The sequence below is a fragment of the Melopsittacus undulatus genome, chromosome 10 (assembly GCF_012275295.1).
Source record: "Melopsittacus undulatus isolate bMelUnd1 chromosome 10, bMelUnd1.mat.Z, whole genome shotgun sequence".
Taxonomy (NCBI): domain Eukaryota; kingdom Metazoa; phylum Chordata; class Aves; order Psittaciformes; family Psittaculidae; genus Melopsittacus; species Melopsittacus undulatus.
In genome coordinates, this window is record NC_047536.1 from 2,623,307 (window position 1) to 2,647,032 (window position 23,726).

Consider the following 23,726-nt stretch of genomic DNA (forward strand, 5'->3'; position numbering starts at 1 on the left):
TATATATAAAGGAAAAAATATCTTCAGTATTTTTGTAGTGGTGAGAACCTTGATAAATGAATTTGTTGTGGTGTGAATTGTTTCTGCCCTGAGCAGCCCTGGCCTGTTGAAGGACAGTTTCCACAGATTGCTATGAAACCAGAATGAAACCTTGTATTTTCTTTTTTTCACAAATAGGTTAGTAATAATCTAATTTACAACTTATGCTTATTTATTTCCTGAATATATAACCCCTTTCTTTATTAAAAAACCAAACAACCACCCCCCAAAAAACCACAACACACACACACACCCCCAAATCCTATCACATTTTAGCCAGCTTTAAAGGTATTGCATGTACTTTTTAATATTGCTTATCATGTTTCTTTGGTGTAGTTTCTGGTCAAGAAGCTACTGGCACTTCAGTTGTTGCATTTAGAATTAATAGAGGTGGTTCATGTGAGCAAATCAAGACAGAATTTGCTAATTATGAGATTACAGCTCAGTGTCAGAAATGTGTAGAATGTCGAGTGTCTGCAGGTGGTGATGAGGAATCTATTGGCACTGGTGACTTTTGGAGGGCAGTTTGTTTCCATGGGCATCAATCTGAGCTGGAGTACTTCAGAAGTGTTAGTGTGCTCTGCTAAGTGCTTTGTAAATGCAGCTGTTTGGTTTCTGGATCAGAGGTGTTGTCTGTGTCCTGCAGTAAGCGCAGGAAGCTTGTCTAAGTACAGAATAGGTCATAAAAATGAGCTGTAAGTGGTGTGAAATTCCTTTTTATGCTGCTCATTGAATAGGTCCTGTGTTGATATGTGTTCTTTAACTGCTGCTGTACTGGAGAGTTTGTAATTTAGTCAGAGAGTAAGATTGTTCTTGTACCTTGGAACAAGGGGGGCTATATTAAAATCAGGTAAGTAGTGTTTATTCATGCTGTGGCATTACCAGCAGCAGAGATACTTTCTGAGGCAAGATATTATGCTTCTCCTTAGACTTGATTAAAAGCTGCTGGCTTTACATGGCTTGGAGCTGTTACTTGAAATAAGAATAATCTGCATGGATAACTTCTGCTGATTCATCTGCAACATACAGAAACTTATAATCTACTTCCTTTTGTTTTCCTTTCTCTTTCTTTCTTACTCTTCTGTCTTTCTGTACTAGCACCCATATTCTGGGGGGGGGAGATTCTGAGCCTGTCTTGTTTTGCATCACAATGGTTACGGTTTCACTAAGGCTCGCCCTTCACTTGTTTTATCAGTGAGTGCGCTCTATGTCCAGGAAAGGTGTTCTTGATAATTGTTAAAAGAAAAAATAAGAAGCCACATTTTAATGGCTGTTTGCAGACATTAAAGTTTTCTAGTTTTGTTCTGTTGTTTTCAGAGGTTGCAATACTTGGGATTGATAGAAATTAGTATCCAATCGCTGGTATAAATATCTTCCCAAAGGGTTAATACAGACAAGCATTTAAAGCACTGCAGCTCGCTGTCAGTGTGTAGAATGCTTCTTTAGTTCTATACAGATTTGATTCTGAGATAGAACCTTTGAAGCTACATTCAGCTCTGTCTTCTTCCCAGGTTATTTCCGTAACTATAACAAATCTTTGGAGCATCTGCTCAGCGTTACACACTGTTGTGCTGTACCCTCTTTAATTACATAGCACTGTATAAGCAAGTTACTACTTAAATCACTTGGTGACATGTAGCAATTATATTAGGCAAAACCCTGTAAGTTTTATTCTTTGGTAGGTAGTGCCTTCGGTGGAGTTACTTCAATTTTGTGTCTTGTCCTCCTGACATTTCCTATACACAGCTCTGTCCTAAAAAGTTCATGTGAGATGTAATGCTTGCTTTTTGTGTCAGCTTCCTTAAATAAGGATAAACATATGCATAGGTTGCTCTTTATTAATCTTTTCCTGGTCTGTGTTAGTACAAGGTATGTTTCAAAATGATTCACATAGAACAATTCTGTTGGTGTTTGTGTCTTATTTTCAGAAAGAATAATTTTATATTTATTGTATTTTTCTTATATTAAAATATTTCCACTACTTAAGTATAACTTATTTCCAGGTTCTTTGTACGTAAAGTGAAAAACTTGCTCCTAAGTGTTCGGGACAAGTATCATTATCCATATTTTTCTATGTGAGGACTGTTGATTCACATAATTATTACATAAGCTTAAGAGTATCCCTGAAGCACAATTGGAAAATCAACAATTCCACATTGGAGAGGACTATGGCTGTTAAAGCATGTTGTACTTGGCTCTTCGGAGTAGGATTTATTTGTAAGTGGTATTTGCTTTATATTCGTTAAGATAATTTGCTCTGTTTCAGAGTGCAGGGACATTCTTCTTCCTGTGATTACAAAAGAGCTGAAGGAATTACTGGAACAAAAGGATGATCAACAGCTCCAGGCCCAAGAGAAGAAATACTGTGTTGAATTGCTCAATAGCATCCTGGAGGTTCTGAGCTGTCAAGACCCTGTAAGTATTGATGATATAGATGGTCCAAGGCTGTGGTAAGCCTGAGCTGATGAGAGATTAAATTATTGATGCTGATGAATCTCATTTAAATTTTTAATACAAGTCAGTGGCAAATTGAACTTTTCTCCTATTATTCATGAATTTAAGTTAAAGGGCAGTTGAGCTATTAGAGAAGTACTGAAATCTATGCTGTCTCTTCTTATTTCACTATTATATGTTCTTTAAATAGTCAGCTGCTATAAGTCACTGTAGTATTAAATGCAGTGAGGCTGCTATGTTTTGCCTAGCAGAGGATTAGACACTTCTAGTTTTCAGTAGCAAAGTTCAATGGAACCCATTATGCCATGAAAACTGGTGAGAATTAAAAACATGTGCAAAACCCAGTAATTCATCTTTAAGGGATGATGCAGATTTCTCTTGAATGCAACACAGCAGTTTGGTTTTGAGCTAAAGTGAAAAATCTTGTTTCAAGAATATACACTTTTGACTTGCACTGGGGAATACTTTCCATCCCATACTCATGCAGGTGAATGGAAAAGGTTCACTCTATGACCACATTATTGTAATAGTGCTATTTAGGTGATCTCCTTTGCATACCTTTATTTAGGGTGATCTAGATAAAAAGAAGTGTTTTGCTAATTACCGAACTGTTTTTTGTAGGATTGCACTTGAACCTTAAAGTTAGTGCAGTTTCTACTGAACAATTAATTTCCTGCATCTTTCAGTGACTTTCTAAGAAAACAGATGATTTGACCTGCTGGAGAATGAGATTTCAGGCATTAGTGGCACACTGACCTCATAATATCTATTATAAACCTCACTCTGTTTTGAAGACACTGGCATCTTATCTGTATTTCTTCTGCTTTTCCATCCCAGTAGATAAATCTGTGTTTGAATTAGTATTTCAAACCTTATGTCAACTTCACTTTGATATTTTTGCATTGGATTTATTCTGTGAAAATCACCAGAAGCAGGCAGAAAAAGACAAAGGACAGAAAAAAGAAATGGCAGTAGCTGCTCTGTGTTTTGTGTGCTCACATTTTATATTGTGAGGTGATCTTTGAAGCTGTTACATTTTGAAGAATGTTTTCTTTGTCAAAGGAAAAGGTATTGCAGCATTAACTCTACTGCTTTTCTCTAGTGTTTTGTCCTACACTGTTTAGGGAGTGGGAAAATGTGAATGATCAGGTCCTTGTGTTCAAACCCAGCTGTCTAGGTGCTGGGTTCTGCAGGTAGCAGGTGCATTAAGAGCACAGGTTTATGTTAAGGACATGATTTTAATGAATAGTCTTTCATTGTTAAGCATCTGGGCAAGATGCTTATGTTTCGTTTTAAATTGCCTCTACAGAAAACAACATTTGGACCTGGATGACATTGTTTTGACTGAATCATGTCCAAAATTAGACTTATAGCTTGGCAACTGTGTGCTTTCAGCACCTGTGAAATGCAGTTGAAGCTCAGAACTGCAAGTAAATCGTTGCTGAAGGTCATGGTGAAATCCATGACTTCTTGTTTCTGTTTTAATTAAAAGCACTTCCTTTTTCCCCCTCACAACAGCTTTGATGCATGCAGTCTGACAGCCCTTCATAAGGTGACTTTGCCTTTAATCTGATATATATCTTATTGTTTAATATTCACTGTATTAGAACAAGGTTTTACTTATAGTGCTTACACTATAAAATATAATGGTAAACTTTGACACAGAACCTACAATAAACCCTTGGTTGAGACTGCACGTGGAATTGAGATGTGTAATCTTTTCCTGTCTCGTGTAGAAATCAGCAATTGGCAGCAGCTGCATTTTAAGCTGTTGATTCTATTGGCAAATGAGTCTCGAAGCAGTTTAGGGTTGCCAGAAATTTGTCAAACGTTTGCTTAGGTTACGGTTGATCTAAAGGCTTTAGCAAAAGAATACTTCAAAGGCACTTAGGGAACCTGCATGTTCTTTAAGGCTGGGTAGCTTATGTTCTGATGGCAGTTTTCGGGCAGCACAATGCATTATGAGCTATGCAAAGCACCCCAAACATATTTCTCTTTTTATGTATGCTCTTTGTTTCTGTGTATGTCAAGGGAAAACACAAGATTATTGAACTGGCTGCTTAAGAGCACGAGCATAATGGATGTGTGGTATAGCATTAGCTTTCTTTGTAGCAGCTGCTATGGTGCTGTGCTTTAGGTTTGTGACAAACCAGTGTTGATAACACATCAATAAATACTTCAGTTATTGCTCAGCAGTGCTTGCACAGTGCAGGTGCCTTCTCTAATTCTCACTGTGCCCCATGGTGGGGAGTAGGCTGGATTTGGGCAACAGGGGACACAGCTGGGATGGCTGAAATGAGTTGACCAAAGTGGAAATCTCAAGTACAGGTTGTGTAATCTTAGCATTCTGAAGGAGACCGTTGTCACTGTCCATATAAATGAGACCTCTTTCATAATCATGGCTGACTCTGAGGTCATTCTAAATTCTGTCCCAACCCTGTAGAAGTTTAACTGGAATCTGAAATCTAAATCAAACCCCAGCTACCATTACTTTGTGCTGGTATTTTTACAGAGAGTGACATTTGTTTGGTTTGGATTTTCTAGGAAGTTATTTCTGTACCAATGTGTTCATTCATCCCATCAATGAATCTGAAGGCATTTGAGTTCTGTGAGGGAACTTTCTACTGCTGACCTTGCATATATCACATATGAGCTCTGATTGTCTCATGCCTTGGCAAGGCATATTTTTGTGGTGACCATATTCCAGTAAACTAAACAATACAATTCATGTTTTCCAAGGGAGAATATATATAATAGTGCAAGTTGTTAATTTAGCTTCTGAAAAGTCTTGTGTTTAACCAAATGAACTGCAGCCAAATGGTGGGGGTTCCAGGTTTCACTAAAACATATATGTTATTCTTGTGAATTGTGGTCTGCATACAAAATGTATGTTACAGTGGGTCGCTGGATTGTCTTCTAAAGCTTAGAAACAGTTAAAATGAAAGCTGAAATCTTGTGTATAGGCAGTGTGTGGAAACACTATTTGTTATGTTAGCAATGTCAGTATTGAATGCCTAATTGTTCCCTGGATTATCAAAAAGAAAGACTCAGTTTCATAAAGAAACCATTCTCATTGGTTTGCTAGCACTTCTCTGCAAATTCAAAGGCTTAGCAGAAAATAACCTTTGTGTGCTTGAGTGTATATTAGATGCTTATCCAGGAAAGGTGTGTTATTTGCTTCTTGTGGATTCAGGGGCAAGGTAATGGTATAAATGTGTTGTACTTTAGGTTGCTTTACCTTTTACTACTGCTCTGTTAAATGGTAGCTAGAGCACATGGCAGGTGGTTTGCCATATGTTCCCTGCTGGCCTAGGATGCATTCTTACAACAGCCAAGAACACTGGTTTGAAACAAAATGCTAAATTCTGACTTTATGCATTGGGATGCACTTCACAGCAAAACTTGAAAGTATTTAATAAATGCAATATTCTAGAATAAGGGAGGGCAAAGAGTTTTCAGAGAGGAGTACACAATCATAAAATGTATTGCTATAGTCGAAGTATAAGAATATATTAGAAAAGCTTAGAAAAGGGTAAGAAAAAACCAAAAGCAACAGAAACCAGAAAAGCTGCTGAGACCTTTGTAAATAAACCAATATTCATCAAGAGTGTGTTCTGAAGAGATATCAAAACCTTACAGCTAATTATTTCCTGAAAGTTGCAGTTGACATTGCAGTATTGCTAGTGAATATGGAAAGCATTCAAATGCAAAGAACAAATAAGATGCCTTTCACAAAAGAAACACAAAATACTGCTGAAAAACACAAGCATCTGGAGCAGGCAGATGGATTTCACTGCAAGTCTACCAAACAGTTCCATGGCTCTACATCCGTGCTCAACATTGCAGTTTCTTCTGGTTTTCACTGTGTAAACTTTCTCTGTTAAGTAGAGAATGTCTAAATCTGATAAGATCAATACTTGGATGGAAAGCATTTTTTTCCACAGGTTTTCACCAGTGTTTCCAGTAGCAGAGTCACATTTGACAATGTGTTATATTTCTTGTCCTGAAGGCAATGGATGAGAGAGGTCTTCTGTATATTTTCTAGTCCAAGAAATTATGCTATTTTGAGCATCTTGGTGTCATTTTTCCTTCCTTTGGTTGGCTCATCTTTTTTGACATGCTTTTTCCCCTCTGCTTCACACTGTCAACATCTGTCTGCTTGTCCTTTTTTCTGACTTCTTGTGAGATGCTATTCCCCTCTGAGTATCATTCATATTACATTCTGCCCTTTGTTCCTGTTTCAAGCAGAGTGCAGTAACTGTTACATTGTATGGTAAAACAGTAGTAAAGAATCTGTGATGCAGTTCAGTGTGCCTGTAGTGCATTAGCATGCTTGCAAAGAGAAATACTCGAGGTGGTAATAGTGACTTGTGTAGCTCCTTAGTCTGATCAAATGTACAGTGTTTTACAAGGGATGTTTCAAGTAATTTTCTTTCTAGCTGTATAATTAGCACCCCAAAAATGAAAAGCCTGTGCAGATCCTCTAGTGCCAGAGGCAGCTGTTGTTCATCTACAAGCAGCGGCAAGGCTAGCAAGGCCACTCATCAGGAGAACTAAGATACTCTGCTTCTGCAACACAGAGGCCAAAAGTTTCTGGTTGTTGCTCTCTGAATCAGGATTTTCTTTCTGATTACAACTTTGTATAAGCCTGAAAAAACTGCTTTGCTATGTGAGAAAGTGCTTTTATTGGAAGGTTTTTCAGGTAATTAACAAAAAATGAAGAGAAAACTATAGAGTATTTGGTTCATGATTCAAGTTGATTGGGGAGAGACACACTGTAGGTTTTTACTTTTGCTTAAACTGTTATTTCCAGCAGATTTAATATACATGTGTCAATGAACTGTATGGGTTTCATATTATTTGATTGGCATAAATCTTTAAACTTACGGTGTGTGTATTGGGAAGCAGAGGAGATGGGAGAGAAATCAGCTTTGGGACACAGTCCAATAAATGTGTGCTTTCTACAGCAACTGTCAGGTGTAGTCTTTTTATAGATATTGGACCATACCTAAGAAATTTAAATTAAAGAAAGAAAACACAAACCACAACCTGATTATTCTGAGACTACATTGCTCATTTATAGAATATAGTAACTTTTGAAATGCTGCAACAGGAGAGAACATCATTTAAGCTTAGTCATAGTCAAAGGGCGAAATAGGACTAAATGGTGATAGTAAATAAATGGCTTGATATGAGAATGATCTCTGTTCCAAGGGTTGTTGTCCTGATTTGAGTTAATCAAAACAGGAGAGAGAAAAGGGGAAATGTTGGATGTTTCATAGGAGAAACAGAGTCGGAAGCAATTTCTCCTGGCATGGTACTGGGGCTCAGTCACCTCAAATACTTCTAACAAATCACCATGGCTCTGTGACTGCGATGCTCTCCCCATGTTACTGTTTGTGACATTAAAAAGGTGCCTTGTTCACTGTAAGCTGCTTTTATTTTTCTCTCAGAAATGTGTTTAGAATTTACTTTCTTTGGTTGTTACATGCTCATTTCCAAAGCTGTCTAGTCAGTGAAGGTGATGAATGTTAAGGTTATACCACTCTGGTGAGTGTTTTAAAGCAATCAGATGTCCTTTTGCAGCAACATGACCAGTACTTTGGCAAGGGGGCCAGAGAGCAAAACATCTTCAGTTTGCTCCCTCACACAGCTACAAAATGAAATGAAGATAGCTTTGTCTTGGAATAATGACACACTTTGTGACTGCAAGCTAAGAATATAACTCAGCTTCAGACCCTCCTGAGACCCATTGACTGATGTGCAGAACTATGATAGAGTTTGCCTCAATTTTCTGTTACCAGGGAGTCACTGTTCTGTTACAGGCTACTCAGTGACTGGGAAAACCTGAGTCCCTTGAGTGAGGGCTAGGAAGTGACTGTTTATAATGAAAAACAGTTATGGATAGGGCTAAAATTGGGCTGCACTACTTGAAATGTGTATTCCACTGAAATTGCTGGAACTAAGGAACATTGTGAGCAAGAAGAATTAGTGTTCTTTTAATAGGATGGCTACATTCTACAACTTGAACTGTCAGCATGGAAATAATTGGTCTCTTCTTTCTTTTACAAGACATAATATCAAAACTGTTATTTTTTGTTAACAGGCATCAACTTATAACCACATTCAGGAAATAATGGTTCAGTTATTACGCACAGTGAACAAAACTGTTATTACAATGGGACGAGATGATCCCTTAATCGTGAGTAATGTTTTAATATATTTTTAATGCTTTGCAAGTGATTTTATACCTCTCCTGGAAAAAAAAGCAAATATAATATTTGTGGAGAAGGATGATGATACTCTAATACCATGTTATACTAATGAAACGTTGCTATTTACAAGACCTTGCATGGGATTAGATACTGGATTGTTGCCTTTACCTGAGTGGTTTTGCTTTCTGGCAGGGTTAAGCAGGTTAGTTTTCAAATTCAGCTGTCCTTTTCACCATGTTGTAGGTTACTGGCTGAGAGGGAGTGAAAAGGATTTGGGGTTACAGTTTCCTTTATTTTTTCTCGCTACAATGCCAGTCAAATTAAGGGAAGGTGCTGCAATGTGTTCAGCTGGTAACGGCATGCTGCAAGCTTTGGTCATGTAATCACTGGAAAAAGTCAGGCTCAGAAGGAGATAATCCAGTCAGGAGAAGGTGTTGGTGATGCGCAAGTAATTTGTATCTCTGTAACTACTGCAGAGAAGATTTAGATGCCATTATTGACTTCATTGTGATGTTTGGCTATTGAAAGCTTTAACAGCAGCTTGGTTATTTTCAGTATTAAAAAAGAGCCATGACTGTTTAGTTATACAAATGCTTCTAAACTTGTAACAAAGGGACAAGTTCATTGTCTGAAATCAGCTCTTCAAGCTTTACCTTGAGTGCTTGATGAACTTTAGACTTTCTGTTAAAGTAGATTAAGTTCTACTGCAGTGATTATAGCAGTAAAACACATCTAGAATGCAAAAATACTTGTCTTCGGTATTGGCTTGGTTAGGTAAATAATAATATCATGAATACGGCATATGTTCTTGATTTCGTTCACCTTATCCTTTCAGAGTGATGAAAAGGCTGCAGTTCTGCTGCACAGAAAAGGTTTTAGGCAATATTTGTGTAAGTTACTGTGTCATAAAAGGTTTTTCTGAAAAGAAAACTGTGTGCTCTGTTAACCTGAGCTACTCTAGATAGCATATGGGTGCAAAAAGCAATACTCTTTGGGGGAATAATGGCCTGAGAAAGCATTGGGCAGAGCTGCGGTACTTGGAGAAGATTATGGTCTACCTAAGAGTTACAGCTTTTATGTTCAGCATTTATATTGTAATCCTTTCTCTACCTAGAGAAGTTGTGGTATAATTTTCTGAGAGACCTGTTTGCTTATTTACCATTTGTTTTCCTTTTCTAAAGGACAATTGTTCATTTCCTTTGTAATCCAAATGTTGTTTGTTATTAACTGACTCCTGAAACCCAAGAAAAATATCTCATTTTATTGCAAAAGATAACATCACATTTCAAGAACCTAGAAATTTACAAAACATACATTAGACAATACATTTCCTTAGGAAGATGGTTTGTATCTAAGCTATCAGAATTACTCAGTATTGTCACTGTTTTGGAAAGAGCTCAAAGTGCACAAAACTATAAAAGCCCTACTTGAACTGCTGTTTTATGACAGAGAGAAATCAGTATTTTATCCATACATTCTGAATTCTTTAATTAAGTTTGACTCCAGTAAACAGCAATTTCCAATACAGTCATTCTGGAATGTACCATGTTCCATGTAACCTTTTAGCACTAGTGTATTGTAGCTGTCATTGAAATGTGTCTTTCAGAGAAGGCTTCAATATTTTGTATGCAATTGCTGTCAGCTGTGGTTTGCTGTTGGGCTCTTTGTGTGTGTGTGTGTGTTTTAGGTTTTATTTAAGACTGTGTTTGTATGTATATCCAGCATCTGTTTTCTACTCTGAGAACTGTTTTAGGCATTACACCTTAGTTTTCTAAATCAGAGATTTTTGTAGCCAGTGCTATTCTCTTCCAATAATCTACTAATTCCTATTGCTTTTCCAAACTCGACATCATAAGTTGCATAGTGTGTCTGATAATTTTTAGATTTCCTATATGAATTAATAATACCAAAAACTTTTAAAAATGTTAAACAATAAAAATAACCCCCAATGCTTACATATGAACCCTTCACATAGCTCAGGTTCTTCAACTTAGGTGTTACAAAGCTATTAAATTGTAGGTGTTTTGTGTTGCTAGGATATGCAGATTTGTATGTTGAATGAACCCTAAATAAAATAGATATCAACTCTGCAGTCTTCCCCTCTTGCTGTGGCTGATGTGTACCCTGATTTACATGTTCCCACTCTTCCCTTTCAATGTAAAAAACAGCCTTTTCTCTAGTGTTGTGTCTGAAGTTTCATGTAGAAAGCATGTTGTGTGTGTTACAGTGAAGTCTGGCTGTAGACCAAAAGATAAGTTCGCTGCAGAAGACTTGCTGATTTTGCTAGAGTTATGCCTGTTGGTATTGCTTATGATTATACCTTTACCTTTACAGAGGATATTAATATTAAAATGGTATTATAGTACATAAGAAACATTTACACCCTAGTAAATCCTTCATTATCTCATTATAGACTAGTGCAACATAGTAATGTTCTTGGCATACCAGCATGTATTTGAGTGTAATGTAAGATGTTTTGATGTAATAATGTAATTCTTACCTTTGTTGTCAAGAGGTTTTCTGTCTCTCTAAAGGCAGATTTTTGCTAGTAAAAATTCATAGTTTTTTCTTCTGAAAAGCCTCTGAAATAATGATAATTTTATGCTTATCATTTCTGTACTGACTGAACTTGGCATGGAAATGCTTTTTAACACTGTCAGTCCTGTCCAAGTGTAATAAATTAAGCCACATCACTTTACATGCGCTCTTCTACATGAACACCACTAGTTCTATCAAAAAACTTAGTTCTTCCAGACAACATTCTGTGCAAAACTGGTTTTAATGTGTTTTCAAATGTGTAATTAACCCTAAGAATTGAAGGAAACAGAAATGTGCAAAAAGCATACAGACATCTTTAACTAACATTGCACAATTAATACAACATGGTTTAGAAAAATAGGATCCAGGAGTTAATCTGTGGAATATCCTGGTATCATTTGAACTGATTAACCAGAGTCACATCCAAGAAAAGGTCTGCAGGACATTCCACTAAACATAAAATACATTATTTGGGCTTTACAGTGTGTCCTTTTGGAAAACCTGTTCCCCTTTTCCGCACCCCCCCCCCCCCCATATGAAAGATATCTGTGTTTTCATGAGGAAAATAGTCTCATCAACCCTAAAGTAGATTACGTTGGCATAGTCTGTGCTAACTGGTAACTCAGCTATTTCTGAAGGAAGGAAATAGCTCCATTGACATCTGATAAAATCTTTTTAGCACTTACATTTTTTATAAAATACAGATTAGTTTATTAAATATATTAACTTATTTATATCTTAAGGCCAAAAAAAACATGTTTTGGGATATTTTGGTGTAGTGGTACAGGTAGCTGATAGACAAATCGGGCGAGTGGTTTAGCAAGGCGGTAGCCAGACTGGTTATACTCCTCATTCCATTGCATGATGACATCTGAGGCATTGTGCTCTGTGGTAGGCTTCCAAGTGAATGAAACACACCAACTTACCGGAGAGAAACTGCCAAGATGACTGGGATGCAGCACATAACATGTGAAGAGAGGCAGTGAAAACTGGATACGTTCAGACTTGAAGTAAAGGCTTAGGAAAGTGGTTTTATTATCTGTCTACTTCCTCTTAAAAAGAAAGTTGGATGGGAAACAAGTAATGGACACTAGTTTTAGACCATAAAAAATACAGATTAGATGTTGGTGGGGAGGGAAATGGCAGCAGATTTCCCCAGGAGGTTATGTATTTTTTGTCTTTGGAGATCCTCAGAAATTCATCTGATTAGACCTTGCTTAAGTAAGGGGTTTAAGCCTAAAATAACAGAGTTATGATTCTGTCATTCTTTTCAGAGTAGTCACTGAATCATGTAAATGATTGCTTTTTAAGCTGAACCAGTGATAGGACAGAGTAAAACCTAACCTGAAAGACTTATTTTGTTGTTAAGTATTAGCTGATAGTGACAACAACAACAACAACAACAAAAAGTGGGGATGTGAAATACTTGTCTCCTTTGAGGAGAGATTTGCTTGAACAACATAGATTCCCCTGAATTTGTTCTTGGTTATGTGGTTTGTTTAAAGGTCAACGAAGTTCTTCCTCTCAACCCATGTTGTTTATAGGAAACAAAGACTGTGTGATGCCCTTAGTTTTGTCTACCATTGTGTTTTAAAGTAGAGATAGTTATTTTTTTGTAAAGTTGGAAAGAAATTCTTTACAAAGCATATGAAAGTGTCCTTGGAAAAAAAGAGAAAGCTTCCTCTTGAAAGAAAGAGTTTCCTTTTGAAAACAGTATCCTCATGCACCTTTATTGAGTGAGGTGATTGAAGTAAATTTAATCCTTTTGATTTTTCAGATGCTCTAATTAAACATTCTTTAGCTCTGTGATGCTGGAATAGCATTTTTCCAGGTGTGTGCTCTCAAACCTCTTTGGGTTTAGTGTTTTTTGAAGCATAGAAGGTTTCCTAAGGAAGTCAAATCCACCAGAAACATTTTCTTTTCACCTTTTTTGGTTTTCTTCTCACCTCCTTTTTCTCGGGAGCTGGATGATCAGATGGTGGCTTCTGAGGTGAAGCTGGGGCTGGAGTTTGCTCTGCATGATCCAGCGTTTTCAAAATCTGATGAAATCTTCCTTCTTGTTGCCTGAAGTCATATTCTACACTATGGAAAAATGAAGAGATTTGAGGTAGCAAGTGAGAAATTCCCTCAGTAAAATACATGTAGAAAGGATAAGAATAGTTTGGCACTATTCAATATTAGACCCTGGTTGAAACACAAAGTGCATAGGTTGATGCTTTGAAAAGAAGCTCATCTCTTAATTTCTCTAAGAGAAACCTTTTTCTTTCTATGAGTTAAGAACTCCAACAGTGCCCATGAAATGGGACAAAACTTAAGGGAGTTTAAAATGAAAATGTATTAAGATGACCTTTCCATGGTCAGGTTTTGATAGTGTAATCTAACTCAGTCATAGGCTTGGCATGAATTCAGGAATCTCAAGTGCTTTAAATGGGAATGTTTCTGCTAGGACCAAAAATATATGAAACTAAGTTAATATGTAAGTCTTTGAAATAAGTGGTATAAATTAACAGAAAAGTGGAGTGTAACTTACTTTCTCCATTGAAACCCATAATTATTGTTGATGTCAAATAGAAGCCAAGATGTCTATTACAGAAGAGCAGATCTGTGCAAGGAAGTTCGAGTAAGGTTCAAATCTATGTGGACAGTGATTAAGCCTGTCTCATGCAACCAGCAGCTGTACTGGTGCTGTATGACTATTTCATCCATCTTCTCTAGACAGGGGAGTGGAGGTTATATAAACTCTGTTTGCCATTGAGGTTTTTAGCAGGCAGAAGGGAGGGCTAAAAGGAGCTGGTTGTGATTTCCATAATGCAAGCTCCTTGGGAGGAATAAGGTATCATCAGAAGGATGTAGAGATATCACAATAAAGCCGTGAGCCTCATCTGGGCACTGAGTAGAAGAAATGTGTAAAATTAGTAAATATGCACAACTTGAAACCTATTAATTGTGTGTATTTGTATGTATATAGAAATCCATAAACATTGTTGAGTAATATGTTAAAATGAACTAGAAGCTTGTTTCCCCTATAATTAAGGTGGTTTGGAGTGTTTAGTAAAATAACTAAGCTCGTAAAAGGAAAGCAATATGATTATTCTAATTTAGAACTGGAGAGTAATCCCTGGACAAAGAGCTATATGTAATAAATAGAAGAAACTGATATAAATGAAAGATTTGATCACTGTTTCCTGAATTTTATCTGACTATTGCAAGAAACTGCACTTAATTTTCAGTAGTGCAGGTCACGTGCTGGACAATGAAATGTTCAGCTTATAGCATACGCAAGGATAGCATCTGCTCCTGTTCTTTTTTCAATTCCCTTCTTCAGTGTTTCTAATTTACTGTTGGAGAGATCATCTCTAGAGGCAAGAGGTCAGTTCAGTCTTTGTTTAATACTGTCCCTTATATGTAATAGTAACAGTGTTTTCAGTTGCTAATTGCATTTGTTCATTGTAGTGTAAAGATGTGTTGCAGGATCTAGGCAGAAAGTCCCAGGTAATGTCACATAATCCTGCTGGATAGTTAATAAAGCTGAATTTACAGCCACTATTCTATATACCTGAAAAGCCGTTTATTACTTTACCTATCAGTGTAATCCATGCTTGGATTGATATGAAATTAATGTGTTGCTTGACACAGGGACTGCTTAGAATGAGCGTGATAAAGATGCTTCAGTGACATTAACAAAAAAACAGAGAGCAAGATGAAGCACCTGGTTTAATAATTAATGCCAACAGGGATGCTATGTTAGTAGAAACAAATTCTTGCACAGCTCTTTCTGGCTACATAAAACATAGGGATTGTATGGGTTTGTCTAGAGCAAAACCTGGTAGCAATTAGTTGTTTCAGAATATTGTCTAATGAATATTCATAACCACATCTGTGGAACATCTCTGTAAAGTGAAAACTATCATGTTTCCTTGCTGTCTCTGGTTCTGCCTCTTAAAGCTAGAAACTTTTTAGAGGAGCTATGTTCTCTTGTATGTGTTCTATTCATCATTGCACTGTAAGCCTCCAGGCACCATTACCATTACAAGCTACCTAGTAACCAAAAATGCACATCAATGTTTTGTTACTTCCCCTGTTCTTTACACAGAATCACAGAATCCCGAGGATTGGAAGGGACCTCAAAAGATCATCCAATCCAACCCCCCTGCAAGAGCAGGGTAACCTAGAGTACATCACACAGGAACTTGTCCAGGCGGGCCTTGAATATCTCCAATGTAGGAGACTCCACAACCCCCCTGGGCAACCTGTTCCAGTGCTCTGTCACTCTTACAGTAAAGAAGTTCTTCCTGATGTTAACGTGGAACCTCCTATGCTCCAGTTTACACCCATTTCCCCTTGTCCTATCACTGGATATCACTGAAAAAGCCTAGCTCCATCATCCTGATACCCACCCTTTACATATGTGTAAACACTGATGAGGTCACCCCTCAGTCTCCTCCAGCTAAAGAGACCCAGCTCCCTCAGCCTCTCCTCATAAGGGAGCTGTTCCACTCCCTTCATCATCTCTGTGGCTCTGTGCTGGACTCTTTCAAGCAATTTCCTGTCCTTCTTGAACTGAGGGGCCCAGAACTGGACGCAATATTCCAGATGCAGCCTCACCAAGGCAGAGTAGAGGAGGAGGAGAACCTCTCTTGCCCTACTAACCACCCCCTTTCTAATGCACCCTAGGATGCCATTTGCCTTCTTGGCCACAAGGGCACATTGCTGGCTCATGGTCATCCTCCCATCCACCAGGATCCCCAGGTCCCTTTCCCCTTCACTCCTTTCCAGCAGGTCAACCCGCAGTCTGATTCTTGTGCTTGTTGCTCAGGGTCTTTCCTGTATTGAAACCATGTAAATTAAAAATGCAGGGGACACATCACAGTTTTTTGTTCTGAAGGGAGAAAACGGTTAAAGGGTAGCTGGTACATAAATGCTATAGTTGCCTCTGTTCCTGTACAGCCAAATAAAAATGCACAGAGATTGTTCGAAGACAATGAACAAGTAAAGAAAATCTGTGTTGTCCTGGATCTCTCTTTTTATACAGGTCCAGTCTGTGCTGTTAGATAAGTCATGTAACCTCCTGAAGTACACAGGGGGCTGTGAAGATTAACCCCTTTGTTTCAGAGGAACTGAGGTGTTCAATTTGTGACATGACAATTACTTTGTGGTTTTGTTACCAGAGGTTTAGGACACTGGTACTCAACCGAGTTGTATGCTAGCAACAGGTTCCAAAGCTATGTCCAAGCTTGACTTTATCTAGCAAGCTTCTAAAGCTCTTTGGCTCAGGTGGAAAATACAGTGTGAAAAACACTTCCATGTGGATATAACTTATTCATTATATCCATAAAATTTGCAAACTCGCAAAGCTAAAGGTCTGCAATATTCTTTGAACTAAAGGAAACATTTTCAACCTTAAAGAAGAGTTCTATTTATTTTTGTAAATGTAATCACATAACTGAAGATGTGTATTTTCTGCCTCATGACTGAGGTTGCAGACATTAGATAATGTGTTTCTAGATTGGCAGAAACCCTATAAAATGCACTTGCTGAGTATGTGGTATAAGTAACAGTTTGTACCTGTTAGATTTTGGCTGATGCCTGGCAAGCTGAGGACGCCTGCAGTGTGTCTGTATAGATGGAGCATTCAAAGCACATACAGCTCCCAGGACACAGGACTGCCAAGGTTTTTGGTCATAAGAGTTTAAGGTAAGCTGCAGTTTAAATCTGGAGTAACTTATACTCAGGTGGCACTCCCTCAAAATAATTGCAAATAAGCATTTAGTGCAGTGGGAAGTGTGGGAGTTTGGTGCTGGTTTGTATGTCAACATGAGCTGTAGCTTACTGGCATTGGAGAACTGAGTGTTTGCCTTTTCCAAGATTTACAATTGTTAGTGAAATCCTAGCTTTAATAATGTAACACACAGGGAGAATTCCATCATCAGAAATGACACAGAGGTTTTTCAAAGCAGGCTGATAATAACAATGCTGGGAAACATTACTGAGTTCTCGGATGTATGTCTTTCAAATAACACCAGTATTGTTTTCTATGTGGGAAAACAAAACCACCTCACTTGTATCACTCGGTCTTTTGTTAAAAACCAGGTTTAGAATAATTAAGATATTTTCTAGCTGTAGGCAAAGCATTCTATTATACATCTGTGAGTTATCCAGACAACAGAAACTGATGCAAAGCAGTTGGGTACCTGTAAATGATACACGCGGTGTTCTGGCAGGTACTGCAGTTGTTGAGGTCTTGACCAGTGTGATAGAAGTTACGCCTGTAATAGACAGTAGTTTATGTTGTGTATTTACAGCTACATTAACAGGTCTCTGAATCTTTCTTTCCCACCTCATGCTGATAAGATTCTGGTTGTTGATTCTTGCATGAATACTTGTGAAAACACTTAGACATGCAACTGCTTCCTGTAAATACTTTAAAGTATTTGAATATCCATGCTTTTGGTGACTTGAACTGATTTCTCCCTTATGCTTTCCATTCTTTCCCTTCATGTTTCCTCGCTTGAGGTAACCACGTCAGGCTTTTCCTGCTGAGAGTATACAAATTTGGAGTGTTGAGAAAACAAGGAAAGTAACTTTGATACTTCACACCAACTACAGTTCAATTATGTTTATGATGGATGGATCTGCAGAAGCACTTTGAGCTTGGTGGCTCACTACATCTGAAGGATGCAGAACACTTTGAGTTTTATTTGAATTACAGGAGTTCAGTTTGTACCAGTGTAATTTTCTGATTGCTTAAACCTAAAGTGAAGGTTTTTCCACATGTGTTATTGTACTGCCTCCACAAGTACTTGGGATGTTCATTTTTTACTGCTAAAAACTTTTGGTTTTGGCCATATGGGAAATGAGCAGAAATAGACTGTAAATATTACTGGGTCATCCGAGCTTGCTTCACTTCAAGTTACTCTTTGTAATGCTCAGGCTTTCAAACATCATTGAAAATCATCCACTGTCAGACATAAATACATGTAGGGGACAAGGAGGGAGCCTTTTTTCCCTGTAATTTCCTGCAGAACTGTAGTTGGGTGTTAGTTGTACAACATATGCTATAGACAAGTGACTGTTTAAGGCTGACGCATGGAGTTTTCTTTCCACCCCCTGCCTTGAATCTTGCTTCTAAACTGAACTTTTGGGTTTTGGTGTTTTACAAATGGTTTTGACTATTTATTATCGGTATGTTTATATGGGGTTTGTCTGCTGGATCTAGGTTTGGACAAAGTTGGAACTAGAGAATTGTATGGGCTTTTCAGATAGAGAAAAATGACTAAGCACAGTCCTCTGAAAAAGGATAGTTGGAGCTGGATTATATGGGGAAATGCTGCATGGAATAAAAATATATGCAGTCACAAAAGCTAACAGAGATATTTTCACCTTAACAGTCAGGTGGACATTAATGGTTAATGTTTCCAGGAAAAAAACTTATTCTGTACAGACTAAAATCACATGTTAATGTGCTATATAGTGTGTTAATTATTTTAATGAGTGTAAGCCACCAGAAACGCAAGGAGGTCATTTCAATTCCCAGATAAAATACTTGGAGAAAGAAAAAATCCTTCAAAATGGATTTACTTTTCTTCAGAAGTTGTAAAAAAATTGGGGCATATAAAATTGTGGCTTTGATTAGTTCTGTCCTGACAGTTTCTGCACAGCCACAAAACCCTTTCCTGTCCACATGGGAACAAGTGCAAAGATGTGGTGCTGGGTGACAGGAGGAAGTCACTGCCATGTTCTGTGCTATTTCTGTGCAAATGAATCTCCCCAAAACATTTGCATGTCTCACATTTCAGTACCCTTTGCAGAACCCACAAGAATGCTGCACTGTCAGATTTACTTCTTCACTGCAGTCAGTAAATACTATTGATGCACATGATCTGATTTTAAGGATGCAGTTTTACACGCAGACCAGTGGTGCATAATGATTTCTTTAGATGCCTGAGCTGCCTGAGTAAATGATGACATAGATTTAATGTTGTTTTATCCTTACAAAATAAAGTAAAATGGAACCTTTGTTCTCTCAATACTTTGACAGATTTATCTGGGATTTTTTCAAAGACAAAAAGTATTTGATGGATAAACTACATTATCATAAAACAGAACTTTAAAATGTCTCCTAGCTGTATTTACTGTAAGCAGGAGCTGCTGTTCATGGTTTGGAAAACATTATTAGGATATACTAAAACCTGTACTGAGCATAGATATATTTAAAATTCTATTTTAACATTGTTCTACAAAGGTGTCCAATCTTTAGCAATTATTTGCATTTATAGTAGTAGTATTATTTTCAATGCACAAATGAGTTAATGATTAAGTTACATAAATAATGCTGGCAGCCTTGGCTATAATCACTATGAAAACAGGATAAAAATAAATAGTGGGTCACAACATCTCATGACAGTGCAGAAGGCAGTCATTGACACCTGAGATTCCAAAGCGAGTTCTTCCTACCTATCTCCACACACTCTATGTTCATAGTTTTAATCCCTTTTAAACACCTACCTCCATCTCCCATGAAATCTTCCTGACATACTGGAGCCCTTGAAGTTACCTGTGCCTGTTTTCAAGGCATTCCCTTTAAGCAGCTGTGGTGTTTGTGGTATCATGGCATACAACTAGCAGTGTTGGGAGCATCCCAACTGTCTGCAGATGCTGGACTTTAGCTGCTAATGCTTTTACTTGCTTATGAAGGCAGTAGTAATCCATTGAACAGAAGCAGTTTTGCTGATAGAAACTCTTTCACAGTAGGACTCCTTTGGCACTAAATACATATCTGATCTTGCTAATAAAAGGTGGGTTTCTTGCTAAAGATTTCTACTATACTACATTAGCCTGTAGGGTTTTCTTCTACTACAGGTTTTAGCTGGATTTCAGCTGTCAGTGGCTTTGTATCTGACACTGTGAATCTAAATAAAACAGGGAGTTAATAAACCATGTCTTACACTGGGTTTAGTAAAGGTGGTATCAGCTAAATGCAAATTGTGAAAAGACTCTTCTCTGCTGAGGTACTATCACCAGAAAAAAGGTGTAAGATACCATTTTGCAAACTCATCTCTAAATATTTCAGGAAAGGGTTTTTCAGTAGCAAAGGTTGCAGGAATGCTAGCATCTACTATACACTACTGCTGAATTACTGATATTAAAACACACCATACCCTTCACTGAGGGCTCTGGATTTTTCCAGGTCTTGGATTACATTCAAAAGGACTTTTATCTTCTCCTGGTTGGACTGCAAAGATTCCTCTACAGACTGCAGCCTGCCTTGTAGGGCACAGAGTTCACCGTGTGCCAAATGGATTTGATTGAGTCCACTAATCTCTTTGTTGATTTGTGGCTTTATTTCATTCCTTGGCAGATAAGACTTTATGTGGAATCCTTCTAAACAGCTGTTACATTGGGAAACAGCTGGCTGGGTACAATTGTTCTCCATTTCAGAACTACATGTCAGAATAGATTTTGACGCATTACCGCTGGTCACTGACATGATTGTGTGACCATCATTTGTTAATGTCACACAGCTGGAATCTGGTTTGTGCTCTCCTGTCTGTTGACAGTCTCTGAGGAAACAAGATGAACTGTGATTTGATGGAGATGGGAATGGAGCAGGTTCCTTACTGCTTTCATCTTTGCTGGCTACAAGTGACTCTGAATCACTTCTATCTGCTTCACAGGATTCAGAATGAGCAGTACATGCACTGCAGTTACTGGAATTGAGTAGGCAAGGGTATGATTTTCCAGAATTAGACAGCAGCATGCTGCTGTCATTATTTCCATTGATATTTATGGCAGAAGAAGAATGCAGTGAATTACTTAAATCTGTGGTTGTGTCTGGTGCATCCATGGAAACATTGCTGTCTTGTGGAAAACTCACATGTATGTATTCAGGCATCTGTGTAGAAACAGTTGTCTTCTCTGATCCTGAGAAACTGTCGGGTTGGATAGGTCCATTGTTTTGTGCTTTTGAAGGTCTTTGACTTAACTGACCATCCACCTCACTCTCCTTAAACCCATCTTCCAAATGATTACTTATTCTTAAGTAACAGAGATCTGAAGCCATCATGTCTTGTTCAGAAAGATTGCCGTTCACCTGGACAGAGTTTGCAGGCTCACTTGGCATCTCTGTTAGTGATTTGCTTACGGTCAGCTTTTTCCTTTTAAAGACTGGGAAGTGTTTCCTGAGGCTGGGAGATGTTTGTATGGCAATATTCTGAAGCCCCTTCTGAGCCCTTGCAGCAGATGGAGAGTGATGCAGCAAAAAACTGTGATCAGTAAATATTTCTGGTTTTCCAGCTGTGAATGCTATATGTTGGGCAGGGTTAGGATCCAGTTCATTCTTTATGTTCACACCATCATCCTTGAATCGCACTTGCTGAGATTTGCTCCTGCGGTGCTGTGGCTGTCTTATACAGTCAGCTGAATCCAGGCTGTTCCTTTTCAGGAGCACTGGGCGCATTTTCATGTTTTGCTGGGCCATTGAGTCACAGTTTAAAGTCTGTAAGTAACGTGTTTCTTTGCGACCCATTTCATTTGTCATTTGAACTGAATATTAAGGTTGTTCCTAAGGTGCAAATCAATACTTTGCTCTTGAAGAAGTTAAGCTGTTCATTCTGCTTGTTATGTGTGCTTTTAACTGACATTCTCTCTTTAGGAATGCCCTTCAAATTTAATTGACCAAATACTAAAATAAAGAAATTCTATATCTTATTTAAGGAAAGATTTCATGTAGCAAGGGAGTGCAGAAATCTGTGTGTTGTGAAGCTAACATAATCTTTAGATTACAAAATTACACAGGCTGTTATGCTTGCAGTTAGACAATTTAAAGGTAAGGTTGAGTCTATGGCTTTCCTGATGGCTCTTGTGTGGCAGTCAGTTCTCCATTGGTGATCCAGCCTTTTCTTATGATGGACCAGTCACATGTGCTTTATTTGCGTGTTGGTGAAACAACAAGCATTATAACTTTTGGGTATATTTTCATTTCTGATGCATAGTTTTCCTAATGAAATATACCCATTAATACCAAACTGAATTGCTTTCTTTAGAGAGAGTTTTTCTTCTTCAGCCATCTTGAAACTAGTCTTCTCAAACAGTTAAGTAAGCTGTAAGCAATCCTGACCAGGTAAAAATGCAGCATCCAGTGAGTTTCCGTGAGAGAAGTTATCGTTGCGTAGCTGTTACTTCAGTCTGTGCAAACACAAGGCCAGTCATATCCAAGGGACTGTTCCACTTGGGGAAGTTCTCTAAATACTTTGGCACCAGGAGAGCTGTCCAGTCTGAAGAACCAGCAAGTGCAGAATAGTGGGAAGTGTTTCCTGAAAGTAACAATAGTTGTAGATTAATAAAGTGCCAAATACTATACATTTCTTATGCTGTCTCCTCAAAATTATCATCTCCATTGATTTTGTAACTTTGGTACTGAGATACTTGTACAGAAACTTAAAAATGCTTTGTAATGTTGAAGTGCCTAAAGTTATCCTCATATGAAATACAAAATACTAAAGATTGATGCAAAACACTCAGAGGGGTGGTTTTCTCTTTGTCATCAGTACTCATTCTCCTACCCAGACCACTCCAGAATAGTCTGAACTAAAACTTGGTATCTGCAATGAATAGTAGCAGGTTCTAAGTCCTCAATTTCAAAACTCACCCATGAGATGTATCTGCATGTAAAATATACTTCCTGTATTTTAATAATAAATGCTAAATCTGAAATCAGCTGCTAGAGCAGGATAGGGCAAAGAGGAGACATTTATGCAAAACACAGGAAATATTCTATGGGATTCTGAATAATCAAGCATAGTTTGCTTTTAGGATTGCAGAAATTTTTAACACTGGGGCTAAATTCCCAGCATAGTGTTAATTTACCTGTTCCCTGATTCTTTTATCAGCCTTGTTGCTTCCATTACCTTAGTGTATCTTTTGTTCAAGCATTGCAGAAACTTTACCATATTTAACTTGCAAGAATCGATAAGATGGGTGCAGTGGGTAAGATCTGTTACAGAATACAGCAAACTATTCTGTAGTCTCCTGTAATATTCAGTCAATGTAATGTAATTAAAGTAATTATGTGATATTTTTCTATTCTTAAGTTTGAGAAGAAAATGAGCATTGAAAGATTTCACTGCAGAGAGAAATGTCATGTAAGATATTGAGGAAACATATATGCACATTAATAACAGATTTTACTTTCAGGATATGCTAGCATTAGGTCACTTAACTCACTGTACTGCTTGTTCAGTGGAAACAAGTACACACAATAAACAAGTCAAAGTGTTCCCGCAGATAGAGCTCCAGTGCCAAGTTCTGCATTCTCATATTGTCCACTAATTACTGGAGGCTTTTTTGCAGTTTTGTTTGAGAATGTATCCAAATACTGCAGTAACATTCTCCATTTCCCATCACAGCTGCTGTGCTCCAGGCAGATGGACTACTTTAAAAGTTATACTTGCCTAATTACATTTGGAAAGAGGCTTTAGAAAT

The 23,726-nt window shown here is 37.8% G+C and overlaps 2 protein-coding genes across 3 annotated transcripts in view; one reads left to right on the forward strand and one right to left on the reverse strand.

Moving 5' to 3' along the window:
* Positions 1-23,726, forward strand: part of DOCK2 (dedicator of cytokinesis 2) — a 162,611-nt gene that overhangs the window by 50,099 nt on the left and 88,786 nt on the right. Inside the window, exons 26-27 of the mRNA XM_034066740.1 lie at positions 2,306-2,454; positions 8,600-8,695. Coding sequence (XP_033922631.1) covers positions 2,306-2,454; positions 8,600-8,695 — 245 coding nt within the window. The remainder of the gene's footprint in view (positions 1-2,305; positions 2,455-8,599; positions 8,696-23,726) is intronic.
* Positions 11,469-22,549, reverse strand: INSYN2B (inhibitory synaptic factor family member 2B). Of its 2 annotated transcripts, none has more exons than XM_005141258.4 (3): positions 20,405-22,549; positions 17,438-17,512; positions 11,469-13,328 (listed from the first exon to the last, which is right to left on the reverse strand). In XM_005141258.4, exons 1-3 carry the CDS (start codon positions 21,781-21,783, stop codon positions 13,142-13,144), a joined length of 1,641 nt encoding a protein of 546 aa, XP_005141315.3. In that variant the 5' UTR covers positions 21,784-22,549; the 3' UTR covers positions 11,469-13,141. The 2 variants fall into 2 exon arrangements, with proteins under 2 accessions (XP_005141315.3, XP_030910868.2); XM_031055008.2 differs by having other exon boundaries at positions 13,298-13,323.